The sequence below is a fragment of the Rhinolophus sinicus genome, chromosome 8, assembly GCF_057876585.1.
Source record: "Rhinolophus sinicus isolate RSI-liver-muscle chromosome 8, RSI-T2T, whole genome shotgun sequence".
In the NCBI taxonomy this organism is placed as follows: Eukaryota; Metazoa; Chordata; class Mammalia; order Chiroptera; family Rhinolophidae; genus Rhinolophus; species Rhinolophus sinicus.
Genome location: NC_142508.1, coordinates 3,280,523 through 3,305,116, shown reverse-complemented (window position 1 = coordinate 3,305,116; position 24,594 = coordinate 3,280,523). Strand labels below are relative to the sequence as shown.

At 45.9% G+C, this 24,594-nt stretch overlaps 1 protein-coding gene across 1 annotated transcript in view; it reads left to right on the top strand.

Moving 5' to 3' along the window:
- The window catches only part of GALNTL5 (polypeptide N-acetylgalactosaminyltransferase like 5), a 46,089-nt gene that overhangs the window by 9,988 nt on the left and 11,507 nt on the right, over positions 1 to 24,594 (top strand). The window contains exons 3-5 of the mRNA XM_088800402.1: positions 22,333 to 22,498; positions 22,818 to 22,938; positions 23,711 to 23,877. Of these exons, the coding sequence (XP_088656528.1) occupies positions 22,333 to 22,498; positions 22,818 to 22,938; positions 23,711 to 23,877 (454 nt within the window). The remainder of the gene's footprint in view (positions 1 to 22,332; positions 22,499 to 22,817; positions 22,939 to 23,710; positions 23,878 to 24,594) is intronic.

The following is a 24,594-nucleotide window of genomic DNA, read 5'->3' as shown; positions in this document are numbered from 1 at the left end:
ACAGTGATCCTTTGCCGTCGCTCACCCAAAGGCTATGCATCTCACTCGTGAAAGCTCACAGCAAATTATTATTGTAGTTGGGATAAATCAAAGACTTGTGAAACCTTGGCAACTATTCCTTCAGCACACTGAGTAAGGGACAAACCCTGGAGAAGTGAGACCCAAGGCAGGAAGTTGGGGTGTGAAACAGGGATTTGGAGTGGAGCTCCGTGGGGCAGGCGTGCAGGCTGCCGGGTTGTCTGGGAGCTGCAGAACATCGTCAGGCCCTTGTCATCAGCCACCGTTGGTAGCACATTCTTCCCAATTCTTCCTGTGTCCCCAGTCAAGAAGATAGTGATTTACATGGAGGGTTGGACTCCTGCGTTTTCTCAGGGATGCACCTGGCTTGAAGGGAAAGCGTTTTAGGGAAAGAAACAAAAGATGTGCCGATTGATGGTCCGTGATTGAGCCGTTGTCCCCATTTCCAGTCGCACCCCGGTGAGGATGCATCACTGTGACAACAGCTCTGTTTCAGGTTAAGCTGAGTTTAGGTCTATGAGATGCAGACATGCTGTGTACACTTTTCCACCTGAGCCTGAAATGGTGAAACCCCAGGTTTTGGTGTCAGGATCCCAAGTGGAAAGCCACAGCACCCCCTTCAGGAAGGGGACATATTTACATCCCTGCTCAAAAACCCCTCAAGTGCAGCTTAGATCCAGTCCCTCCATCACTCCCCCGCTTCCTGTCTACTCCCCCTCCTGCCTTATATCCACACCCCTTGTCTTTGCTGCATTGACTTATAATGCTCTAAATGCCCTGGGGAGGAGAACATACAGGCCAAGAAACTAGGGATGAATCACCATGGAACATTCTGGAAACTGCAATAAGCATGAGGAGATGTCAGGGGCAGGTTGGGAGGAAGGAGCTGGAGGCCCTGCAGACATGGGGCTGACCCAGCTCTCCCGTTCTCTGGGGATGTTTCGGGCAAGTTGCTTAACCATCTAACCTTCCTTTTCTCATCTGTATACAGCGACCACAATGCTGCCTTGCAAATCTGTGCTGAGACGTGAGGTCGAATGTGACAGTGGCTAGCACAGAAACAGCAGGTGCTCCAAACACAGCAGAGGTGGGGAGACGGGGAACTGGGCTCCCTACCAAGGAACTCGATTTGATCTGGTGGGTAGTAAGAGTCAGGGAGAGATTTAAACCTGGGAAGCGTTGGTGCTGTTATTAATCCCATTTTACAGATGACACAACTAAGGCACAGAGAGGTTAAGTAACTTGCCCAAGGCCACACAGTAGGTGGCAGCACTGGGTTTAAACCCAACCTCTTAACCACAATAGTGGGTAATTTTCCTCCAGCTGAATGGAGAGGAAGAGGAGGGGCCTGCAAGACTCAAGCAGTGTCAGGGACTGCGGAAGAATGGACGGATAGCCAGAGAAAAACTGGACTTGGCTTTGATTCCAACATAGTGGTTAAGCTGCTGAGAAAGGAAGCATTTAAGGGACCGCCATATTCATCAACATGTCTTCTTTCACAAGGATCGACCCATTGGCTCTCTCCAGGGCCCGTGACACCACTCCCTAGGCCAAATGCTCCACAAAAAGGCACAGCTAAAGCCGGCCCACACACCAGGCCGACCTCGTGGGTTTGTGGAGCTTGGGAGAGGACGAATGAGTTCACAGCAGCTGTTTAAGTCAGGACCCGGGAGGGCTGAGGGTCTAATAGGAGGAGAGGTGGTTTGGGGTAGTTCTACCGAAAGCCCCCAAACCAGGGCCATCTGACTATCCCCTGGCCATCTGAGAAGGATGTACAGGGGGGTGGAGCCAAGGAGGTGGTGCGGCTTGTTCCAGGGACACCCCAGAAGACAGAGAAAGAGGGGTGAAACACTCTGGTCTCCTCGTTCCTCCAGCCCTCTACTTCTCTTCCAGCACCTCCGTTGGCCGGGTCAGCCCTGAAGGGAGCCTGGGAAATGCCGTCCCTTCAACTAGGGCAGCCCCGAAGCGACGGCAGATCCCACCGCAAATGGGGGGCATGCCATTAGTGCCACCTGGACCAGTCCTGGGTTGTCTGGAATAATCTCACTTCAAATGCGCTGTCCTGTTGTCTCCCTGAACTAAGGGGAATTCCCGGGAGCCGTCAGTCCCCCTCCTGCGCTGATACCAGATCTGTGACACACGGCGTGCCATGCTCCACTCGCTCAGTGTGACCTGTTCCCGAAGCCTGGCTAGCGTCGTCATCTGAACAAAAGTCAGTTCTTCCCTGTATGAAAACTACCCATCGTAAACCAGTATTCAAATGTCATTTCCTTCACGTAATACAAAATACCTAATGAAGTCATTGATACGAGAGAGGTTGTCGCATTAAATCCTGAGAGGACCAAGAATGATAAGTATTGACAAGGACACAAGAATTTGCTTGTTGACATAATCACCTACCGAGGAAACAAATTAAAATCGACTGAAAAAGGCACAGATCTGGTAATTCTATAAAAAGGTTGGAAAATAAAACCCTCAGAACGCAATACTTTTCTTATGTACCAACACCAGCCCGCTGGAAAACGAAAGGGGAAGAAAGATGTGACGCACAAACGTTAACGTGCGGCTCCTCCATCAAACACAGGACAAAACCTCGGTGTGAGACTTGAGGAAAACTGGAATGAATGGGGGGGGGTCACATTTTGGGGAGGGAGGACTTCATGCAGTGAAACCACCATTCCCACCCAAAGTCCTATATAAAGTGAGGAGAATTGTGTCCTGTCACCACCACCACCCCCCACACACACACACGATTTTTAAAAATCAGAATGTGTACTTTTAAAGTTGCTCCAGAAGAATAAATACAGGAGAAAAGCGGTTAATGGTAATTTTTTGGAGTGGGGGGGATGTGTCATGAGGGGGAGATTTCTTTAGCAGACTCTACATGTCACATGGTGTAATAATATAAAAGGCGCCGCAGTGGGACCAGAGGAAACATGCAGGACAGTGGAACCCCACATGCTCGTGTAATGGGTGATGACTATGACATTTAAATCACGGACAATTATGTGAGTATAATCTATCTAATAACGTGGTTGAGAAGGTTACACGGGCTGCTATCATTAAACTGCTTTCTCAGGTTAACGCTGCTTCTCTAGTTCCTTCCACGGTGGGTTATGGGTTGGGAAGGAGAGAAAGGACACGAGACACCCTTGGGTCCCAGGAAGACACCACAGACATCCTGGCGGGAACTCACACTCTTCTCATCCATTGAAATTACTCTGCGGAAAGGACCGCTGGAAAAGGCATTCCTGGCTCTGTGCGAGCAGCATCACTGCCGCCTGGAAGGGTGTGCATTTGAAGGCGCCTGAACCTGCAGTGGGAGGAACGTGTGTCAGAGGATGCAGAACATGTGTGGGGGGGACGGGTCTGTGCCCCTATGCTGCATGCCAACCCATTTACCTATAGTGCTGTATTCCAAAGACAGGCTCACAGAGGCAATACTACAGCAGGCAGTATTATAAGTCTGCAGAAAGGCAACATTTTCAGGAAGAATTTTAAATACACATTTCCCAGAAATTGCCTCGAACATTTCAGATCTGTTCCCAGGAAACCTGCTATGAAAGCTTTGAGTCACAAACGGCCATCATTTAGATAACTGACAACTGAGGACTTTGCTAATAGGACATTTAGAACTTTAAAAGGCGGTGGCACCAGATTCTTTTCTCTTTCAACAGTCACTGAATATCAAACGTCGTGAACTGGATCAGTTATAAAATGGAGGGGCTCTTCACCTTGAAAAGCCCACAGAGATAGATGGGCAAAGAATCAGTTAAAAAACAATTGCGAGCAGGTCCTCTCTAGAGGAAGTTGGGAGAAGACACCTTTTTTTTGTTTGTTTTTAAATAAGTCTTTGTCCAATTTTTAAGTCTTTAAACTACTTGACTTTTTAACTGAGTTGACTCCTGAAGCTATACTTGAGTTTAATTATGGTAAAAATGAAACCCCCGCAGTGCTTTGTTTTCTTCTGGCCTCCCACCTCCCAGTTTTCGATTGCCTTGTGGCACTGTCACCAACAGTCAACAGTCCCTGGCTCATCTTTGCTGTCCTGAATTGCCTCCTGACCCGACCAGTGTCACAGGGACGGAGGGTTGAAGACAGGACCTCAGGTTGTTAGGTCAAAGATGGAAGACTGGACATTGGCTCCGTGTTCAGCCAAAGGGCTCAGGGAGGAAACAACGTTTCATAATCAAATGAGTAAAAATGGGAACAGGACTCAAACCTTTAAGGAATTCTAACGCCGGAGGTGGGCATCCGCTGTGTCGCAGGTGAGGAGGTTGCATAGTTGTTTTTAAAGCCGCGTCTGCTCCAGGCTCCCGAAAGGTCATCACCATGACAGTCACAGCGTATGTGTGTCCGTTGTTGGTGTGGATGATAGTCTCACCCTTTTCTTCTTTTTCTAAACAGTCGCTTTGTGTGCGATTTGATCTTGGTATTTTTCTGCTGTTAATTTTTATTTGAAGTTAGTTTTTCTGGAGTTTTATAAGAAGGCTTGGTTCTAACAGCTTTCTTTTCTTTTTTTTTTTTTTACATAGTCGATCCTTCTGTTGTTTTCATGTAGCAGCTTGCTTAATGACATGTACTGGCTTGGTGCAGTTATCGGGACGTTCTGTGTTCTCCTGTGATTCCTGTTTTCCTCAATCTCATTTTTATTCCAGGCAGTTTCTCCTTAATGGAGGGCCCTATCCGGAAAGGGAGACTTGGGGGGCCAGTTTCAAGAATTCATAAAGTTGGACTGATCCAGTCCTTTGAGGTTTTACTGCAGGCCCCTCATGTTTGCTCTCGCTTTAAATGGGGACATCTCCCCTAGTTTTAGCCACTGTCCACAAACTGGCCTGCCGGGTTCTACCTAAGGCTGGATGCTTGTCACTTCCCTGCGTTCTCCCTCACAGGTGCTAAGACCCGGCAGGTCAGCTCTTGTGTCTGTGGTGGTCTGTCTCACCTGCTCTTTTGGAGTTTGTGAGATGCTTTGACACCTGATTTTACCTGCTAAATGTTGTGAATGGGTTTTTGTTTGTTCTGTCTAGTTGCTCTGTCTGTTTTCCCTTGGGGATTTGGGGAGATCCAAAGACGAGGCTGCTTCCACTGCTTTACATCCCCCCGGAATTCTCCAGCTATCTCTTTGTTATGGCCTGAGAAAACTTAATTCCCAGAGAGGTTCACTAATTTGCTTTAAGTCACACAGCTAGTGCGTGGGGAAGCCAGCATTTGGACCTGGTTCTAATGTCAGAGCCCTTATTGTTTTCCCCACTACATTTTGTTTAAAAACTGCTCTTGCTATAGCAGTTACCAGCTTTAAAACCTGCTTTGCTTTCCCAGTTCCCAAACCCACGTAAAGGCCTCCAGCACTCGAGACCCCTCCCTGGCTGCCCAGCCTCGTTACCTCTGCTCCCTAAAGCACACCTGTTGTTCTGGCCTGAAAACCCATTTCCCTGATTTTCACCTCTTCTTCAAAGTCCAAATCAAGTTTCCCTCTAACCAGTTACTAGTATCTTAGTCATTTTTGGGTTTTTAGTCATGACTGGGGGGAGTGGCGATGCATTAACTTGTGCTCCCCTGTACTCCTCTGTACTTGTTTCCTGAGGCTGCTCTAACAAAGTACCACTGAGTGGCTTAAAACAGAAATGTATTATCTCATGGTTGTGAAGCCTAGAGATCCAAAATCAACATGTCAGCAGGGCTGTGCTCCCTCTGAAACCTCTAGGGGAACCCTTCCTCTCCGTCCCAGCCTCTGGTGCTTTGCCGGCAGTCTTTGGCACCCTTTGGCTTGTAGACACATCACCCCAATCCTCCATCTTCATGTAAGCTTCTCCCTGTATGCCTTTACACACACACACACACACACACACACACACACACACACACACACACACGGCAGTGCCTGCCTGCCTGTCAAAGGAGAGTAGGGATTTAGGTGCTTTCAGAGCTGAGACTAGAAGTGGTTATTACTAGTTGGGTCTGGAAGTTCCGATCGCACTGTTTATCACCTAAGTGTGGTTGGGAAGGGCCATTGAGAGGAGGGGAGAAACGGCAACACAGAGAAAGCAGGTGCGTAAAGGTAGGAAGGTGTCCAAGATGGAGAGACAGGAAATGGGAAAGCAGGAAAGGCAACCTGATTCCCCGATTCTGCTCCTCCCTAGGCAGTTTGGGTTTTTACTCGTTATGTAATGGGAAGCTGTGGAACGTTGTGGAGCAGGGGAGGCGCACGCCAAGCATCACTGAGGAATATCAATCTGGGGGGAACAGACAGCATGCACGGAAGGAGCAGATTGCAGGCAGGGGACCAGTTTAAGAGACAACATCAGAAGTGCAGAGGTGCGGCAGAGAGAAGAACAGCCGTGTGAAATGAAAGGCAGGGACAAAGGGAAACTTTTACCAAAAAAAAAAGAAAGAAAAAGGAGTTGTTGAGGAAGAGGGATGTGTAATGTGCATATCCCAATATTTGAGCATGGACAGCGGAAGGCGCATGGCCGGAGTACAGGACTCTGAAGCCCTTCCGACGTCCCTGAGGCCCTGTCACCCGCCACACGTCTTGCTCAACACAAAAGAATGCCCTGCACTCACCAGCTGATGAGGTGCCCACGGCCTTCCGGCTGAAATCAAATTATGGTTGCCATAGTGTTCTGTTCTAGAAAGTGGTTTTCGTGATCCTGGCATCTTTGGTGATACTGTGCTGGGACCGAAAGTACATCCTGTTGTTCTAAGTATCTGAGACAGTTCACAGAGTCTCATTTGGTTTTGCAACCTCCCCGTGCAGGAAAGCAGAGGCAGATTTTCTCTGTGCTTTGAAAAACAGAAGGACGTTTAGAAAAACCACGTTTTTATAGAATCCAAGGTTTCCTGGTCCAGCAGCTGCTATCTACGTGTGTATGTTTGCTGTAGACCCTGCTACCTTCAATAAAATGGAACAGAGTGCTATGTAATCCCGGGTAGCAGTGGCTCAGGAGAGATGTGTTATAGTGAAATCTAGGCTTGATGGGGCAGGAAGTAAGCTTATGGGGGCTGTGAGGGAGGGTGGAGGGGACAGAGCAAGTGAGCTATGAGGATAAAAGGCGGTGCTTGGCGTCTTTGAGGATGAGGTTTCAGAGGTGCTGCAGTGTTTGGTTCTGTGAGTGGGTGGAGCTAAGAAGGTAAAGGAACCGGGAGGCCTCGGCAACGTGCAGAAATCTATTGGGAATTGTATTCGTGCAAGAGAAAAATATGCCGGACTTGATTTCTGTCCCCCACCCCCGCCAAAGGAAAGAAAGCCAACACTCATTGCCAGGACTTGAGGGGCCAAGAACCCAGAGAAAGGCGTCCATAGGGAGGTGAGCCCGACACGCTGGTCTGCCATCCAGGCTTCATGGCTCCTGTAAACCTTAATGACCCTGGTGTAAGAGGCCCAGAAACCAAGCAGAGCAGCTGCAAGGAGGCACAGCAAAGCTGCCAGCAGTCTCCCAGAACTGGGGGGACAAAAGGTAGAGTTGTGTGCTGGCCAGGCAGGAAGGGCCAGGAAGCACCTCAGCTTACTTGGAGGAAGAGCCAACTGGAAATAGACCAACCCTCCAAACGTTCGAAATGCAATTTGAGGTGGGAATGCGAGTCGGAATGGAGGAGTCAGATGTTAACAGAAGGAAATAGTTAACAGAAACAGGGGTCCCAATAATCCCGTAATTGTCCTAAGAAGACCAGTGAGAATTTGCTCCCCAGCTGAAACTTCCTGAGGCCTTGCCAACTATTAACTTTTAAGCCGGGAGCAAATTTTCACTCGTTTTATTTGATCGTTGAGCTTGCAATATAAAAACATTTCACTGGATAAGATTTCCTCAGGTGAATCAAGGCTTTTCCAAGAGGTGGATTTGTTAAATGTTGAACAATAAAGTATTTGTAGAAATTAGAGGTGAAAGTGACAAACGTGTTTGTGTTGGCAAAGGGGAGTCTTCAGTCGCAGTGCCACTCCCCTGTCCCTTCAGGTGACTCTGTCCATTTGGTTTTTTTCCATTGCAATCTTAGACTTCCCTTGATCAAGAACTTGGCATAACTTTTTTTTTCCCCCCATTTCTCTCTTTCCTTCTACTTCTCTGCAATTGCCTAACAAATTCTCAGGTAGTAATGGCTACTGAGAAAGAGAGGTCAATACTTACAGGCTTGCAAGGATTAGAGACACTCCATAAAACCCCATCAGAAACCCTAGAGTCCACATTTTACAAAGAGAGACCTGAGACGCAGAGATAGTGTGACTTGCTCTTAGAAATGGACAGATGGGAGGCAACAGTCAAACCCACCTGTGGGCTTTTGAAGCCCGTGTGGCTTTTGCTGTGTAGCTGGCGGCCTCGTCACCAAGCTGGGATGGCACGGACTGGCACATTCCTCAGCAGCATCCTGGGCACTCAGAAAGATGGGAGGAATTCACAACGTTCTGCGGGATTCATTTTGCTGGCTTGTCATTCCTGCATTGCTTTGCCCAGCGGCTCTGTAGAGAGAACTGCTCTGTGTTAGGAGCTGGGCCTTCAGAGAGGAAGGAACTCACAGAGGTCACGGTCTAGGAGGCAGGTGGACAGAAGGCCAAACGTCACCCTGCAAAGTGGTAAGGAGGCAGGGGCTTCTGCAACAGACCCATTGCCAAGCACCTAAGGGCGCCAGGGTGAAGCACTGAAAACAACTCCAATGCTGAATAAGAGGGTAGCTCATTGTCACCGCCAGATACTAGACCGTTCGTCAGTCAGACGTTTACAATAATGTTTCTGGAGGTGTGAAAAAGAATGTCCACAAGACAATGATGCCCCATGAAGAAGGCCGCCTGCGAAACTGAATCTGAGGTCTGATAGCAGTGATGTGTTTTATAAACCAAATTCTGCCGGAGGTTATCTGATGAGCAGACTGTCTCTCCACCTTTCCGCACCTGCCCTGTGCCCTGGAGGCTGACCTGTGGGGGCCTCTTGACCGCTGGCTTCTGGTTGGCTTCCAAGAGTGGAAGGCAATTGGATGGAGGGAGGAGAGAGGAGACATGACTGAGCCCCCCTAACACTCTGCCTGCCCGGTGGCCTCTGCCTGGCTGGATCCCCACCACCACAGCTCAGTTCCTGCAGGTTCCGGAAACTGCTGCCCTGCACCTCTTCAGACCTAGGGAATAAAGGTGCGTACCTTGCAGTTATCAACTCCAAGGTTCCTCACCATCCCCCCGTTTCCTGCCCACACCCTTGTAAATGGCCATGATCCATCTCAAATGGCCTAAGTCGTGGATGCCAACTGGTTTGTGGGCTTGTGGGTCATGCTAGGTGTTGTTCTCGTGTGTTTTGCTCGTTTTCTATCATAGTCATCTTTGGGGGCATCTGCGAACCATCATGATGCCTCGTTTTCCCTGAGAACCATGTCTAAGCACAAGGAGGGACCCAATACCTATGTTTGTACCAAGCGACTCAAATGACTGGGCTGGAGCGGAGAACAAAGACCAGCTGGGCTGACCAGATGCGGTTTCCAGAATGCTGTCCTGGGGGCAAAGGAATGGGGATTAAAGAGAGAAGTAGGACAGGAGACAGCCCTGGACCGCAAAGTCCTTGCAGACCTCATTTCTATCCCTGTCCGAAGACCTGGTATCGAGATCCCTGACACGCAGCCCGACTGCCTTGTAATTACCCCCTGCTTAGCATAAGTCAACTTGACTTTGTGTCTGTGGCTTGACCCCAGCTAAGTCCTGAGTATTATAATCATGAATTAATGTTCACAATTAGAAAATAACTACAGAAGATATATTTTCACTTTTAAATAATTCTAGTCACTTAGGAAGCAGTAAAAATACAGAGTCTCATGTACCCTTTACCGGCTCCCACGGAGTGGAAGTCTGGCCGCTCACTGGCAAACCCATGTGAAGACGCTACGTGGAGAGGAGGGACAGGCCCAGCCACCCCAGCATCCCAGCTCAGCCCAGTCTTCCCGCTGTCCCCCAGGGCCCCATCCTGACGCTCCAGGGCAGGCCAGCCCCGGATGGCTGCAGCCTCAGTGGACACGTGCAGCAGAATACCCAAGTCTAGCCAACCCACAGAGTTATGCAGCTAACTGAATGGCTGTTGTTTTAAGCCACTGAGAGCTGGGATGGTTTGTAAATAGCAGTAGACACTTTAAACATTGTTAAGTGTGTGTGTGGGGGTGGTGGTGGTGGTGGTGGTGATCTATTAAGAGTGCTTAGCAAGGCACTCAGCCCGGGCTAAGAGCTTCATATATGGAGTGACTCTTACTTGGCTTTGTCAAAACTCCTGGTGGCTTGACAGCTCCTTTGAGGCTAATCTCTTGAACACATGCTTCTGACGGAAAGATCTTGGGAGCTGTCGAATCATGAAAGATAGACCGATCTGATCACCAGCACCCCGACCAGATAGGAGTCACTCTCCATTCATTCTCCACCTGCTGAGACTAAACTGGCAGCCAGGAAAGTAAAGGCAGAAGACAGGCTGAACCCACTGCCGTGAGAGCCTCTTGTGTTTTGAGCTCTGTGGTGCCTTCACTCGTCAGTGTGGAGGCTTCCTTGCCTTGGTGTTCTGGAGCTTCTTGTAGGCTCTGAGCCCCTGGGAAGGTGACCCTTCCTGGTGAGAGAGGCAATTGTGCTCTGAAGGACCCCGGGAAGATGCAGCTGGCTTTGCTTGTGCAGGGGAGTGGGGTGGAGGGTCTCCACCGTTTAACTGGTCCCTTTGCCTCACACAGCTATTCTCCCTCCATGGAGGTTGACTGTTCCATGTCCTGAAGGTCTGGGCAAAAGAGAAGGTGACCTGGGACGCCTGACGCCACTCAGCCAGGGCTACTCAAGCAGTGTGACAGGTAAAGCTCACCTTGCCTTAGTCCATTCGGGATGCTAGAACAGAAACCATAGACAGCATGGCTTATAAACAACACACAGTTATTTCTCACCGTTCTGGGGGCTGCAAGTCCAAGATCAAGGTGCTGGCAGATTTGGTGTCTGATGAGAGCCCCTTTCCTGGTTCTCCCTGAGTCCTCACATGCAGACTTGTCCCCCGACACACAAGAGTTGGGGTAAATCATAGTGGAGTCCTGTTATTTTATGATCAGTAAGCAGAAACTCCCTTTTGCTGTTGAAAGCCATTTTCATCCATAAGGCTTCACTTCCCTGACTTATCAGGACAGCGACTTGCTGCAGGGACGGGCTGTCTTATTTTCCATGAGCTCCTGAGAAATAAGCAGTGGCGCCCTAATAAGTGAGTAAAGGTTGGCAGCAAGTAAAGTCCGATGGCTGACTGTGTCACTGAGCAAACTGAGGTTTCCTCGCAATTTGCATATTTTTCCGTGAAGACGACGTGAAAGCAATAATAAGAAACCTGAATTATGTCTGCATCACTGAAATTGCACAATATGTCATTTCCAGCATTCACCCATTTCCCTTGGCACCTGATTTTAAAAAATGAAGAAAAAAAAAGTCGCAGAGATGCTCATGAAAAGCGTGCAAAGTTTAAATCTTTGGGGGGCTGCTTCTGCGGTAAATTGCAGCCATAAGACAGCCATGCTTATCACCAGTTAGATTGTTTCTGGTTACGGTGATAGGAAGAGCTATTTCCGTATTTCTTGGTGTTCCGTGGAAACACAACAGGCGTTGCTGGTTTTCTGTGCTGTTCCAGGGGAATAGACCCCCAGCACCTGGCCCAGGGTTCCAGAGGACACTGTTCGCATCCCCATGTTTGCCTGCACTCTACTAATCTGTGTTCCTCTTGCTGCCATGTGTTCTTTACTCTGCAAACAATTCATCAGGTGGCATTTTTTTTTAACACTGTTCAGTTTATCACTGCATCCTGGGATGTGTCTTCTTTACCATCAGTGGTCATTCTGCAGATTTCAGAACCTGTCGAAAACGCCCTGCCTTTGATAGAGGGCAGACAGGAGCCACCTGCAAAGCTTCCCAAAGTGCCCTTCGTCTTTAGGAGTCTATATGTTTATGCACCTGGGGCTGAATTGTTCTAGATCTCCCTCTTGTGGACCATCTATGAAATAAATCACACCAATTGTTTTTAATAGATATGACGAATCTTACAGATTATAAGGAATTGATTCCTGTGAGTCCTGTGAGTTGAACAGGACCTTTAATTGTTTTTAATTTTGAAATATTACAATATAAAAAGTAAACAGAGAATAACATAAAAATAAGCGCAGGGTCACACACCAGCTTTATCAACTCTTAACATTTTGCCCCATATTTACTTTAGCTCTTTAAAAAATAAAAAACAGTTGAGGGACCCTACCTGCTCTCCCTTTCTGCACACGCTCCCTCCCCAAGGTAACCATTATTCTGCAGTTGTGTTTGTTATTTCCGTACGTATTTCTGTACTGCTCTAAGTATATGTGTGTCAGTACGACACAAACTATCGTTTTGCATTTTTTAAAACTTTATGAAGCTGTTAATGACACTGGATGTCTTCTTGTGTGATCTGCTTTTCTCCCTCAATGTTACACTGTTGAAGTTTATCCTTGTAGCTCCGATTCATTCGTTTTTCTCTTCCGTATTCTGTTGACTGGACGAACACAGAATAATACTTCCCACGCCTCTTATCCTGGGCCATTTAGGTGGTTTTGAATTTTCCTCACAACAAACAAGGCTGCACGGAACATTCTTCTACAGACTTGCCTTCTTGTATATTAGGTTTGGTGTCTTCGACATTGCTGGTGGGCCTCATCGCTCACAAAAAGGACTGCACTCCTTTGCATCCCACTGTCCCCCCAAGCTCTGAGTACTCCTCTGTCTTCTGCCTTCCCAGGGGGCAGGCAGGTGGCAGCACCCGGCTACACACCTTGGCATGAATTCTTGCTTAATAAAGACAACAAAACCTTCTGAGGACGCTGCATTGGCGTTTACAGGGATCCGAGAGGCGCAGGAGTCTGCCTGAGGCCACGGAGACAAGAAGCAGTGCATTGACCTTGACACCGGCTCACCTGTCTGACCCCGAGCTGTGCTGGAGACATCCTTTGTGACCCGTACCACGGGACACACGGGGATGGAAGACACCCCCGCCCCAAGAGCCGATTACCCAGGCTGCTGAGGGCCGAGAGGGAGAAGAAGAAGAAAAAAGGATAAGCCATGTCACGTGTTAAGATGTGCCAGTCACTGTACCTACGAAAGAGCACAGTTCACGCTAATGCATAGACAAGGAAAAAGGATGAAGGAACAGGAGGTGGGAAGAGAGTAAGAAAAACGGAAATTCAAGACGTCTGGAGACCTAAGAGAAAAAGACTTCGCCGTTAGCAGCACGGCATTGGGACACTTTAGCTTTCAGGGCACATGTTAGTTTTCCTTTCAGTTCCTGGGATTCGGTGCTCATGTGATGAGCCCAGCAGCCTAAGCCTGCTTCGTCCTCCACGTGGAATAGCTGACCCGAATAGCGTGCAGTGGATGAAAGGGTGCAGAAGAGCACAGAAACGAGAGACGGCGGCGTGTGCCTCTGACTGGAGACAGAAGAACACCAGGAATGCGTGTCGGGCGGGAGAAAAGAGGAGGAAAAGGGAATCGTATTCGCCAGCTGCCCTGTGCTCAGCCCCCAGAGGAGGTACGATTTGCTCCCGCTGCCGTCTGTGTACATTTGACCGAATCCTCTGGGCACGTGGTTCTGTACATTTTCTAATAAAACGTCCCCCCTTTTATTTTTCAGTAAAGAGAAGGAGTTAAGTCATCAGAAAACCAACAGAGCCTGACATTGAATGCAGGACATTTGCTTGACTTAAAGGAGAAAAATGCTACCGTGTTTCCCCGAAAATAAGACCTAGCCGGCCAGTCAGCTCTAATGTGTCTTTTGGAGCAAAATTTAATAAAAGACCTGGTGTTATGTTATGTTGTGTTATGTTATGTTATATTATATAAGACCGGGTCTTATATTAATTTTTGCTCCAAAAGACGCATTAGAGCTGATGGTCCGGCTAGGTCTTATTTTCAGGGAAAACATGGTAGGGTGATTGTTTGCTTCAGTTTTTACTAAGACAAAAATATGTAGGCTATGTATTAGAGTTGTGACTGTTTACTTAAAGAGAAGATGACATCCAGGACAGAGCAGTCAAAGAAACCAGAAGTGACAGTAACGCGGCACAGGAAGTTGACAAGAAGCAAAAAGTGTGGGTATGGAAGTGAAACCACTTGTTAAAAAGCACGTCGAAACAGAGGATGAGGGGGGACGTTTCCTTAGCATGAGTTAAAGGATATAAGTCACCTTATGTGCTTCCCCCCCTCCCCAGTGTTTTAAATGATAAAATACACATAACATAAAATATATCATCTTAACCATTTTTAAGTGTACAGTTCAGGGGGTATAAAGTACATTCATAATGTTGGGCAACCATCACCTCCATCCATCTCCAGAACTCTCGTTTGTCATCTTGCAAAACTGAGCAATAACTCCCCATTCTCCCCTCCCACTGCCCCAGCCCCTGGCAAACACCATTCTCCTTTCTTTCTCTATGATTTTGCCTACTCTAAATATCTCGTGTAAGTGGCATCATATAGAATTTGCCTGTTTGTGACTGGCTTACTTTCCTTAGACTAATGTCTTCCGGATTCATCCATGTTGTAGGATGTGTCAGAATGCCTTTGCTTTTTCAGGGCTGAATAGTAATTCCATTGTGTGCAGACACCACATGTTGCTTACCCACTCGTCCATTGATGGGCCCGTGGGTTACTTCCACCTTTTAGCAATTGGGAATATGCTGCCTGAAAAGATTAGTATTTGGCATGCAAGCAAGCTACCAACATCAAAAGTCTCCAAATCGACGATTTCTCATTAAATCACTATTATTGTGAGTAACTAAGCTTGAGTCTAATAAAACACCGGTTTAGAATAGAAGCAGTCAGCATATTGTTGGTCAAATAAGATGGTCCTCCTTAGATATTAGCCAAGGGGAGGTTCTCCGTCCTCACCCACCGCACACCCCCAGCCCTGGGCCCACTATAATCCCCCACATTTTAAGACAGCAAGTCATTAATTTCTAATGGGAACCTCTCCATTGAAAACCCTGCTAGTGAGTTTCCTAAGATGACCGCCCACTTCCATGGGGAAAATCTCACTACACGGTTATTGGGGGGAAACGACCACCTGACATGATCAGATCTGAAGTGACCTAAATGGATGGTGTGGATGGTTCGGAACCAGAGTGGATGGGGGACTGGATTCTTCTGAGGGGTTTTTAAGATAAGGAAGAGCACAGGTCGGCAAGATTAACCAATAACACATGGAGGAACTTAGAGATCAGTGTGTTATACGGGAAAGGTCTTCCTATAGGTCTTTCTCCCTGGAGCACAGAATGACAGAATGGAGTTTGTGGATAAATGAGTCCAGTTGGGCTGGTTGGAGGGAACCAGACAGACCTGAGACTAAGGTCACTTCATTCATTTTTAATTCCTTTCCCCCCAAAAAAAGATAGTCACATTTTGGCGTTACTCACCAATTCCTTTGTTGTGTCTTAAATGTTATGATTATTGGGGAATTAATCTAGTGAATGTCTGCTAGCACCTAGCATGTCAGGTACAGTATCATGAAACACAGAGGTGGCCGAGAGTGGGGCCTGCCCTCCAGGACCTGACCACCTCCCAAAGGCTCAGCATGGCTTGCAGTAATTGGCAAATGTATACTCATATTTTTGTTGCCTGTTTTCTTTTAATTTGCGTTCCCTATTTCTGCATCTCTGCCCCTCGTTTTAAGCATTCGCTTTTTTCCCCTCAGGAGACACAGGACCAGAAAGAACATGGTCTTCCTGGCTCTCAGTTTGAAGTTTTCACAAATCTTTTGTGCCTTCCCCATCCGTGTTTTTCTTTTCCTTCTCAACCTGAGAATAAAGCCTAAGGCTGCTTTGTTCCTCTTTGTAGTTGTTTAATTGGAATTGACTAGGATGAACTGCGCCTACTAATTTGAGAGAAAGCACGGACTGTTTCAGCCTCCTAATTTCCTTTTGGCCACAGGAAAAGTTCCAGGAACTTTCCACGGAACTGACCTGCATGGGTTCACGTGCACCTTACTCTCTCCGCTTTCCCTGCTGCCCACAGGTTTTATCTTACTCCTTCTCACCTCCTCCCTTCAGCTCCTGCCAGCTACCTGCCTTGCATTGTGACTTCGTTTTATACCTTTTGCTTTGTTTTGTGACAGTATCCTCTCCCCTTATGAATAGATTCTGGCAGCTGTGCCCCTGGACTCTGGGTCTACTGTTCTTTCCTTGACATCAGGCTATAGCTTTCGATCTTGCGTCTCCCCCTAATTTCTCACATGAATGACTTTATCTCCCTGGTAACCCTCAACCAACTGCTGGGCAGCACCCATGTCTTCTATGTCCTTTCGTCCAAAATATTGTGCTGCTCACTTTTTTTCTTTCTCCTTTAGTTTTTGAGGACAAAACATACATACATACACTGACGTGCACAAACCTGCAATGAATAATGGCCTGGTGAATGTTTGTGAATTCGCCCAGATTGAGACGATCTAGACCATTCTGAAAGCCTCACGCTTGGCCTCTCTCAGGAACAAGCACCCCCCACCCCACCTCAAGGTAACCTCCCTGCTGACTCCTATCACTGTAGATTAATTTTGGGTCCTCTTGAGCTTTGTAGACATAGAACTAGAACCCCCTGTGTCTGGCTTCCATCGCTCCATATTCTGTCTGTGAGATTCTTCCAGGTTGTTGCGTGTGGCTGTGGTTCTGTCACTGTGCTGCTGTTTTGCATGCAATTATACAAATGACCACAATTCATCCCTTCTACTGTTGATGACCTGTGGGTTGTTTCCAGGGGAGGGCTATTATGAATAAAAGCTTTCTTTTTAATATTAATATTTTAAAAGGACAAAGAAAGCCCTTCCCTTCGAGCCTTTCCAAAGGAGACTCAGAGTTATGTGGGAGATCATTATTGCCCATCTTATCTGCCCCAGGAATGGTATCAAAGGCCCCACCCTGCCCCTAGGCCCGCCCCTAGGCCCGCCCCTAGGCCCCGCCCCTTGCCTCTCACACACTTGGAAGCAAACGTCTGGTCCCTGGCAAAGCACTGAGCCAACCTCCTCAGGGGGGTGGGGGGGTGAGGGGGTCGACTCTGCCCAAACATGTTAAGAAAGAGGAAATTTCACAAGCATTTGGCTGAACTCATCTGCTAATGTCTAACTGTTGAGTAATATATTAAAGAGCAAAACATTAAAAGAGCCAAATAACCCTTTGGCTCATCATGAAGCCAGCTGTGGTGTGCTGAAAGCCTCTTCTTTTTCTTAAGTTTATTTCAAGGCGCTAACATGAGGCCTAGCCTAGGGAAGGCTAGGATTTCCACTCACCCAATACGAGGCTTTTCCTGTGTCTCAGCTGGGGCCTGAGGATTCCCCAAGACTTTCTCCAAGGACTATGAACTTTGGAAGTGCCAAATTCCAGCTGCTGATTGGAGCATCCAGGCAGGGGCCTCTGCGGCTGGGCCACCCTGTGTGATGTCACGGGGCTTTGTGAGGCACCCTGATGATGCGTTTTGAGCACTGCCATGGGGGCAGAGCAGCCCAGCACAGTCAAGTGTTTGCTCAGAATCCAGGCACCATAAAGGCAGCCACTCCGAACAAAAATTCCATCTTTGAGATCATTCAGCGCGCACTCCTGCCTAACTCTGCCTGTGACTCGGCTGGGAAAATACACTGACTACCAAGCAGCCAGTGCAACTGTCAGAGTGGTAGGAGGGTGAGCTCAGGGTGCTGGGAGTGGGAACCACGATGGGGGAGGCCTCTTCCTTCTGGCCTCAGTGGAAGCTGCACGTCAAATCACTGAATCTTGAATGAGGATTAACCTAAATCTCTGGCGATTAGGATGGAGAAGGTCCGGTTGTTTTTAAGGGTTCTGGCTGCTAGGCTGGGTTATGTATGCCACATGTGGAGGCGGACTGAGCAGCATAATGGCTTTTTGGTTCTTGAAAATCAGGGCCAGTTTTCGTTATATATCCCCTTGTGCTTCTTAAAATTTATACCAAGTGAACGTATTAGTTACTCCAAAAACGTTAAGTAGAAACAAGCCCTTCATGGTATCAGAAAGTCATAGATCTTGTATGGAGATCGTTTTTTAAGATTGTCCTACAAAACCGAGGGGTTACAAATACAATTTACAGAACAATTACTTGTGGTGTCATCTAAAGTATGGTGACGTTTTCCTGCCTCTGAAGACTCACATTGTTAACCAAGCTCCATGACTATATCCAGAGTTAGTTTAGGGTTTTGGTTTCTCAGTGGGTGCGTGTGTATGCACATATGCCCGTGCGTCTCAGTAATTATTAGCAGCATTCTCTTCCTTACAGGAATTTTTTAAATTAATGCTTGGTTGTTGTTTTTTTAATTCATTGAGACATTCATTGGCAATAGATACAAATCATCATTGAAATAATGCTTCATGAATTCTGTATTTTTCTAGCCTGTGAATTCAGCATATTTTAGGGAAGAAAATAATTGAACATGATTTCCTCCTGAGGAGACAGAGTTGAAAAGTCAATCACAAAGCTCCTAGATCTGTCGTTTGGTAAGAGAGGTTTTCTGTGTTTTGTGGGGGAGTGGGGCTGGATATGGGGGCAGGTGGTAGATGATGTGCCTATTCCAGAGAACTGGGGAACTCTGCTTTAGAAAAATGTCATATAAGAAGACATATATTGATAAAATAAGAAAATTAGGGGGTATATTTTTTATAAGTGTTCACATTTAAGGAGCATTTCCCCCACATTTTCTTAATATAGTAGAATCCCTGTAGAGAATATGGGTTTATTTTTCATAATAATAATACTGTTAAATGAATTCCTGTGTGTATTCTGTATATTAAGTTTGGTTGCCTCCCCTCACCCATATTCTCTTGTAACTAGTTTCTAATTACTTTTGGTTTTTGGAGAAAGTTAAAACAAAAGCGTCTCAAAATTTAGACCTTTAACAGGAAGATGTGGTGGTCATTTAAGTGAAAACGTCTACATTCTGTTTTCATCTGCCCATTTCCCCCAGTTCGAAGGGGGTCACCTTGAGGGAGTGTATCTGTTGTCTTGCAAAGCAGAGGAGTCTCCATTGTCCTCAAGCAGAGGTGGAGAGCTGGCTGCTGACAGGACGAGGGGGCCATTTCATAGGCCCGGAGGGTCCCTGTGTACCTAGTGTTTCGGACTTGTCCCCACCCAGACATCACATCTTGAGTCTCAGACTCTCCTCCCCAGGATGGAAGACTGGCTGGGGTTGAGACATCAGCCTTGCCCCCTTGTCCCCAAGCACTGGGCAGGACTCTCAGTCTTCTCTGTCCTTTGGTTATAGGACCAGTCCCTTCATATGCTGCTCAGGAGCCCCCCTGCCTGATATCTTACCTTATATTAGTGACTAATCACCCTCAGCCTTTCATTGCCTTTCTCAAATGCTTTCATAGCATCCAGCAACAGCCATCTGATTCCATGGTATTTATAATTACTACTCCCTGCCCCTTCTCTCAAATGCGCCAACCAGAACATTCCTTTCCACCAGTATTCCATCCCAGGTCACCACCAGTGATGCTTTAACTCGTACACTGCTACAGCATGCCAGAGGCTTTCAGAACCCTGCCTTTCCACCAGCATTGGGGTCCTCAGGACCGGCCAGCTGGGCAGTGACGCCACCCCCAACTTTCACTTTAGAGTCTCACTCCCAACACCACCTCCCGTTGGCTTGCAGATGGCCACCTTTTCACTGTGTCCTCACACAGCCTGTCCTCTGTGCCTGCTCCCCTGCGATCTCTTCACGTCTTCTAGAAGGACACTAGTCAGACTGGATTAGGGCCCACCCATCTGACCTTGTTTAAACTGTCACCTCTTTAAAGACGATCTCCAAATACAGTCACACTGAGAGTGAGTACTTCAACGTATGATATTTGGGGGACACCATTCAGTCTATAACAGCATTCCACTATAATTGCAAAGTGACACACTAACCAGGTGTCTCTGGATGTTTGTCTGATCTGGGCTGCAGGTACGCTGTCTTCAAGGTGACACATGGGATTCACTGTTCTGCTGGCCACTCCCATATTTCAGTATCTGGAGATCTTCTTCTCCTGGACTAATTCTCCATCTCCTGTCTCAGGTAGAACAACCTCGCTGCCAGGATCCTATGTGTGAGGCAGAAAGAGGGCTGTGTGACACAAACATTCCACAACTGAGGGGCCCCCTTGATGTCAGCCCAAGCTTCCTTCCGCAGAGGCTAAGCTTCTACAGCTCCATTTGGGGCCTTTCCCAAAGCTCCCGCATGAGTCCCCTGACATGCCTGTAGCTCCCGGCCCTGAGCTGCTCTCTGGGGTCTGCTCCCCCGTTTGTTTCTCCAAGTCCTCTCAGCGCACACTTGGAGCTGTGACTTCCGTCTTCCTGTCCTCCCAAATCGTTATCACACGTCCAACAGCGTCTGTCTTCCAAATGTGTGCTGAAATCACATACATCGATGTTCCCTCTGCCACTTTTTTCCCCATGCGGGCTTTTAGCTTTAGTTTTATTCATGGTTGAATCGGGAGGGAGAAGAGAGAGACACATGTATTCCATCTATCATCTTGAAAGGAAGCCTCTCAAGGCTTTCTTCTTTTTTGATAAATTATGAAATATTTCCAACATAAGGGAAATATAGAGAAAGATAGGAACCCTGCGTACACATCATCAAGCTTTACCAAAACTCATCGTTTCGCCACATTCGCTTCACAGCTTTTTAAAAAATAAGCATTAGGAACTCTGTAGGCGCTCTTTTTTCTTCTCCCCAACCCCCTCGTCTCCTGGAAGGAATCACTATCGGAAATTTGTGTACATTTGCACACACAGGTTTTTTCCCAGCATTTGCTGCATACGGTGTATCCATAAACAACTGCAGTGCTTTTGCATGTTTTCCAAATGTATATAAGTAGCATCACACCCTGTTTTCTTTTTTTGTGCAACATTGGTTTTTTCAGATGTTACAATATTAATACCTGTAGGTCCAGTTGGTTCATTTCCACTGTTGAATGAATAGCCTTGCTTTATGGATTCTCCTGTTGAGGGAAATTTAAGTTCTATCTGGTTTCTGTTAGAAATATTACTTCAAAAAACATTCTTGTGCATAGTTCATAAGAATCTCTTCAGGGTATATGTATAAATTCAGCTGAACTAGATAGCGTCAGAATGGTTGTACCATTTCCCAATCCCACCAGTGAGGAAGCACCGTTTTCACTGCCCACTTTCTTTCCAGCTTACGATAGTGTATGTTTTTATATATATTTAATTTTGATTGGTGACAAATAAGATATTTTAATAGAGACCTGTACTCTCACTCCAAGATGGATTGAGTATGCATGAGGAATGAGTAAACCTTCTTTCACATTATTTTCTTTAGCTACATGCTCAGGACTAATGGGCCAGTGACTTTAAATGACAGTGTATGTTTTATAAGCATGTTACGTATTTTGATGTTAGGTAATCTTACGAATATCGGTTTTAGAGTTTTTGATGATAGAAAAAAACTTTATCTTATCAAAGTATATGCTAAGCACTGATATCAAAACGATTCTGTATTTAAAACTGAAAATTGTCAAAAAGACATATGCACCTGTATGTTCATTGCCATATTATTTGCAATAGCCAAGATGTGGAGGTGATCTAAGTGTCCATCAATAGATGAATGGACAAAGAAGTGCTCCATATATACAATGGAATGTGACACAGCCATAGAAAGGAATGAAATCTTGCCATTTGCAACAACATAGATGGAACAACTAGAGGGTATTATGCTAAGTGAAATAAGTCAGACAGACAAAGACAAATACCATATGATCTCACTTATATGTGGAATCTAAAAAACAAAATAAACGGACAAACAAAACAGAAATAAACCCAGAAATAGAACATTTTGATGGTTGCCAGATGGGAGAGGGGCTGGGTGAATGGGGGGAAGGGATTAAGAAGTACAAATTGGTAGTTACAAAATTATCATGGGGATGTCAAGTATAGCATAGGGAATATAGTGAATAATATTAGAATCACCACGTAAGGAATTAGATGGACAACAGATATATTGGGGTAATCATTTCATACGTCATATAAATGTCTAGTCACTATGTTGTACATCTGAAACTAATATAATATTGTATGTTAACTATAATTGAAAAATTAAAATTATTTTTAAAAATCCCTGAAAATTAAATTTGAAGCCACGTAGATAATCTACAAGCCATTGAAGTATCTAACAGAATGTCTCTTCAACCGTTCTGATTTAGGGAATTGAAAAATGGACCCTCGAAAATGCTAGGTTTACGATGAGAAATGTCGGAATTCAATGTTTCTTCTGTGGATCCTTGACGTTTGGGATCTGCACCGCTCTGTTATTTCTATGTTTTCACTATAATCAGGTGAGCAAATGGCAGGAGCAAACCCGGGAGGTTAACTCAGCTCTCCTTGATGAAAAACTGCAACAGCACATTAGCCGTGGCTCAAGGAAAACACCAACATCACATGTGAGAGTTCAAAGGCCCCACAAAGATGAAACTAAAGAACAGAGGCCACTTTTAAAATTAAGTAAGTATTTTGATTTTCTTCGTTAGCCATTGTAAGGGGAAAATAGGACATAAATTGCATATTTGGAAGGGTCAGAGCAATTCAATTTGTAAATTATGGGGTATTTTACATACTATATACAGAAAATAATAAAATAGGCCTGTTGTATTCACCACCTAAATTTAACAATTTTTAAATACAGTTTGCTGTATTTGTTTCAGATTGCTTTCTGTTTTTCACAGAAATAAGTTTTAATAGGTACAGTTAAAAACATCACCTCTTTATCAAAGAGGTGGTAGTAAGCCAAAACTTATATGACTCTAATTATTTTTTCTTACAGATAAGGATTTTAACTATACAGACCTAGAAGTTGTTCATGGATTTTTGAAATATGGATTTAATGTTGTTATCAGTAAAAGTTTGGGCAACGAGAGGCATGTGCCAGATACCAGGAATAAAATGTATGTTCCTAGTTTTTTTGTATTGAGATATAATGGGCATGTAACATTATATTAGTTTGAGTGTACAAGATAATGCTTTGCTATTAGTATATATTGTAAAATAATCACCATAACAAATCTAGTTAACATCTACCACGTTACATAGTTACCAAAAAATTTTTTTTCTTGTGATGAGAACTTTCAAACTCTACTCTCCTAGCAACTTTCAAATATACACACAGTATTATTAACTAGTCAGCATGCTGTACATTACATCCCCATGACTTTTTTGTCTTATAACTGGACCCCCTTTCATCCATTTCACCCACCTCCTGCCTATGACAACCACCAATCTGTTCTGTGTGTATATAAGCTTGGTTTTTCTGGGGAAGGGGGGGCAGTTGTTTTTGTTTTTGTTTCGATTCCACATGTAAATAAGGTCATGCATATTTGTCTTTTTCTATCTGATTTATTTCACTTAGCACAATGCCTTCAAGGTCCAGTTTTATTCTTTTGCATGTGGCTGTCCAGTTTTCCCAACGCCTTTTATAGAAGAGACTGTCCTCTCCCCACTGTATATTCTTGGCTCCTTTATGGTAAATTAATTAACCATATAGGCATAGGTTTATTTCTGGGCTTTCTCTTCGGTTTCATTGATCCACGTATCTGTTTTTATGCCAATACCATACTGTTTTGATGACAATAGCTTTGTAATATAGTTTGAAACCAGATCCCAAAACCTCTCAGGCATTTAGATGAATCATTTTTTTCCCCCTCTTATTGATGCCTGCAGGTGTCGTAAAAAACATTACCCAGCCAGACTACCGACTGCCAGCATTATCATTTGTTTCCACAATGAGGAATTTAATGCCTTGTTTCGAACAGTGTCCAGTGTCATGATGCTCACGCCACACCGTATCCTTGAAGAAATTATTTTGGTTGATGACATGAGCGAATTTGGTAAGATGGAACACGAACCATCTGTCTAATGTCCTTAGAAGGCAGTGCTCTCTCTCATGGTGCGTGAGTTATTTTATAGGAAGACCAGTTGTTGGGGGGCGTGGAGGCAGGCATTGTGCTACACAGGTGGGGACGTACGACTGGTCCCCATCGCATGGTGCTGGGCTAATGGGGTGGTTAGTGCTTCCACGAGGTAAATGTAGGGGCACCAACCTGGTCTTCAGAGACGATCGATGACGCTCAGGAAGAAGTGACATCTAAGCTGAGATCTGAAGGGTGAGTTGGAGTTACCTAAATGGAGAGGGAGAAAAAAGTGTTTCAGGCAGAGGAAATAGCACTGCAAAGGCCCAGAGGCAAGAGAAAACATGGTGAGCTTGGAATAGCTCTGTATTTTGTGTAGTTTCTGTATGATTATAGCGTCGTGGAGGAGGGCGTGGGCAGAAAACCAGATAGGAGAAGGCAACCACTTGTGAAGGGCATTGTTTAAGTTTTATCTGGAGAAAACGGGGGGCTATCACAGGCTTAATGCAGGGAAAAGACGTGACCCAGTTACTTCACGTGGAACAATTCTAATCAGACCAACTGCAGTTAAGTACTTATCTCTCCATGCTGACTGGCTTAGAGATTTGTGGTATTAGCACAAAATCTGATGAACTATGCTTAGCATTTGAAATTAGTGGTATGTTTTACGACTTATTTACAAACCTGAAGCAAGCC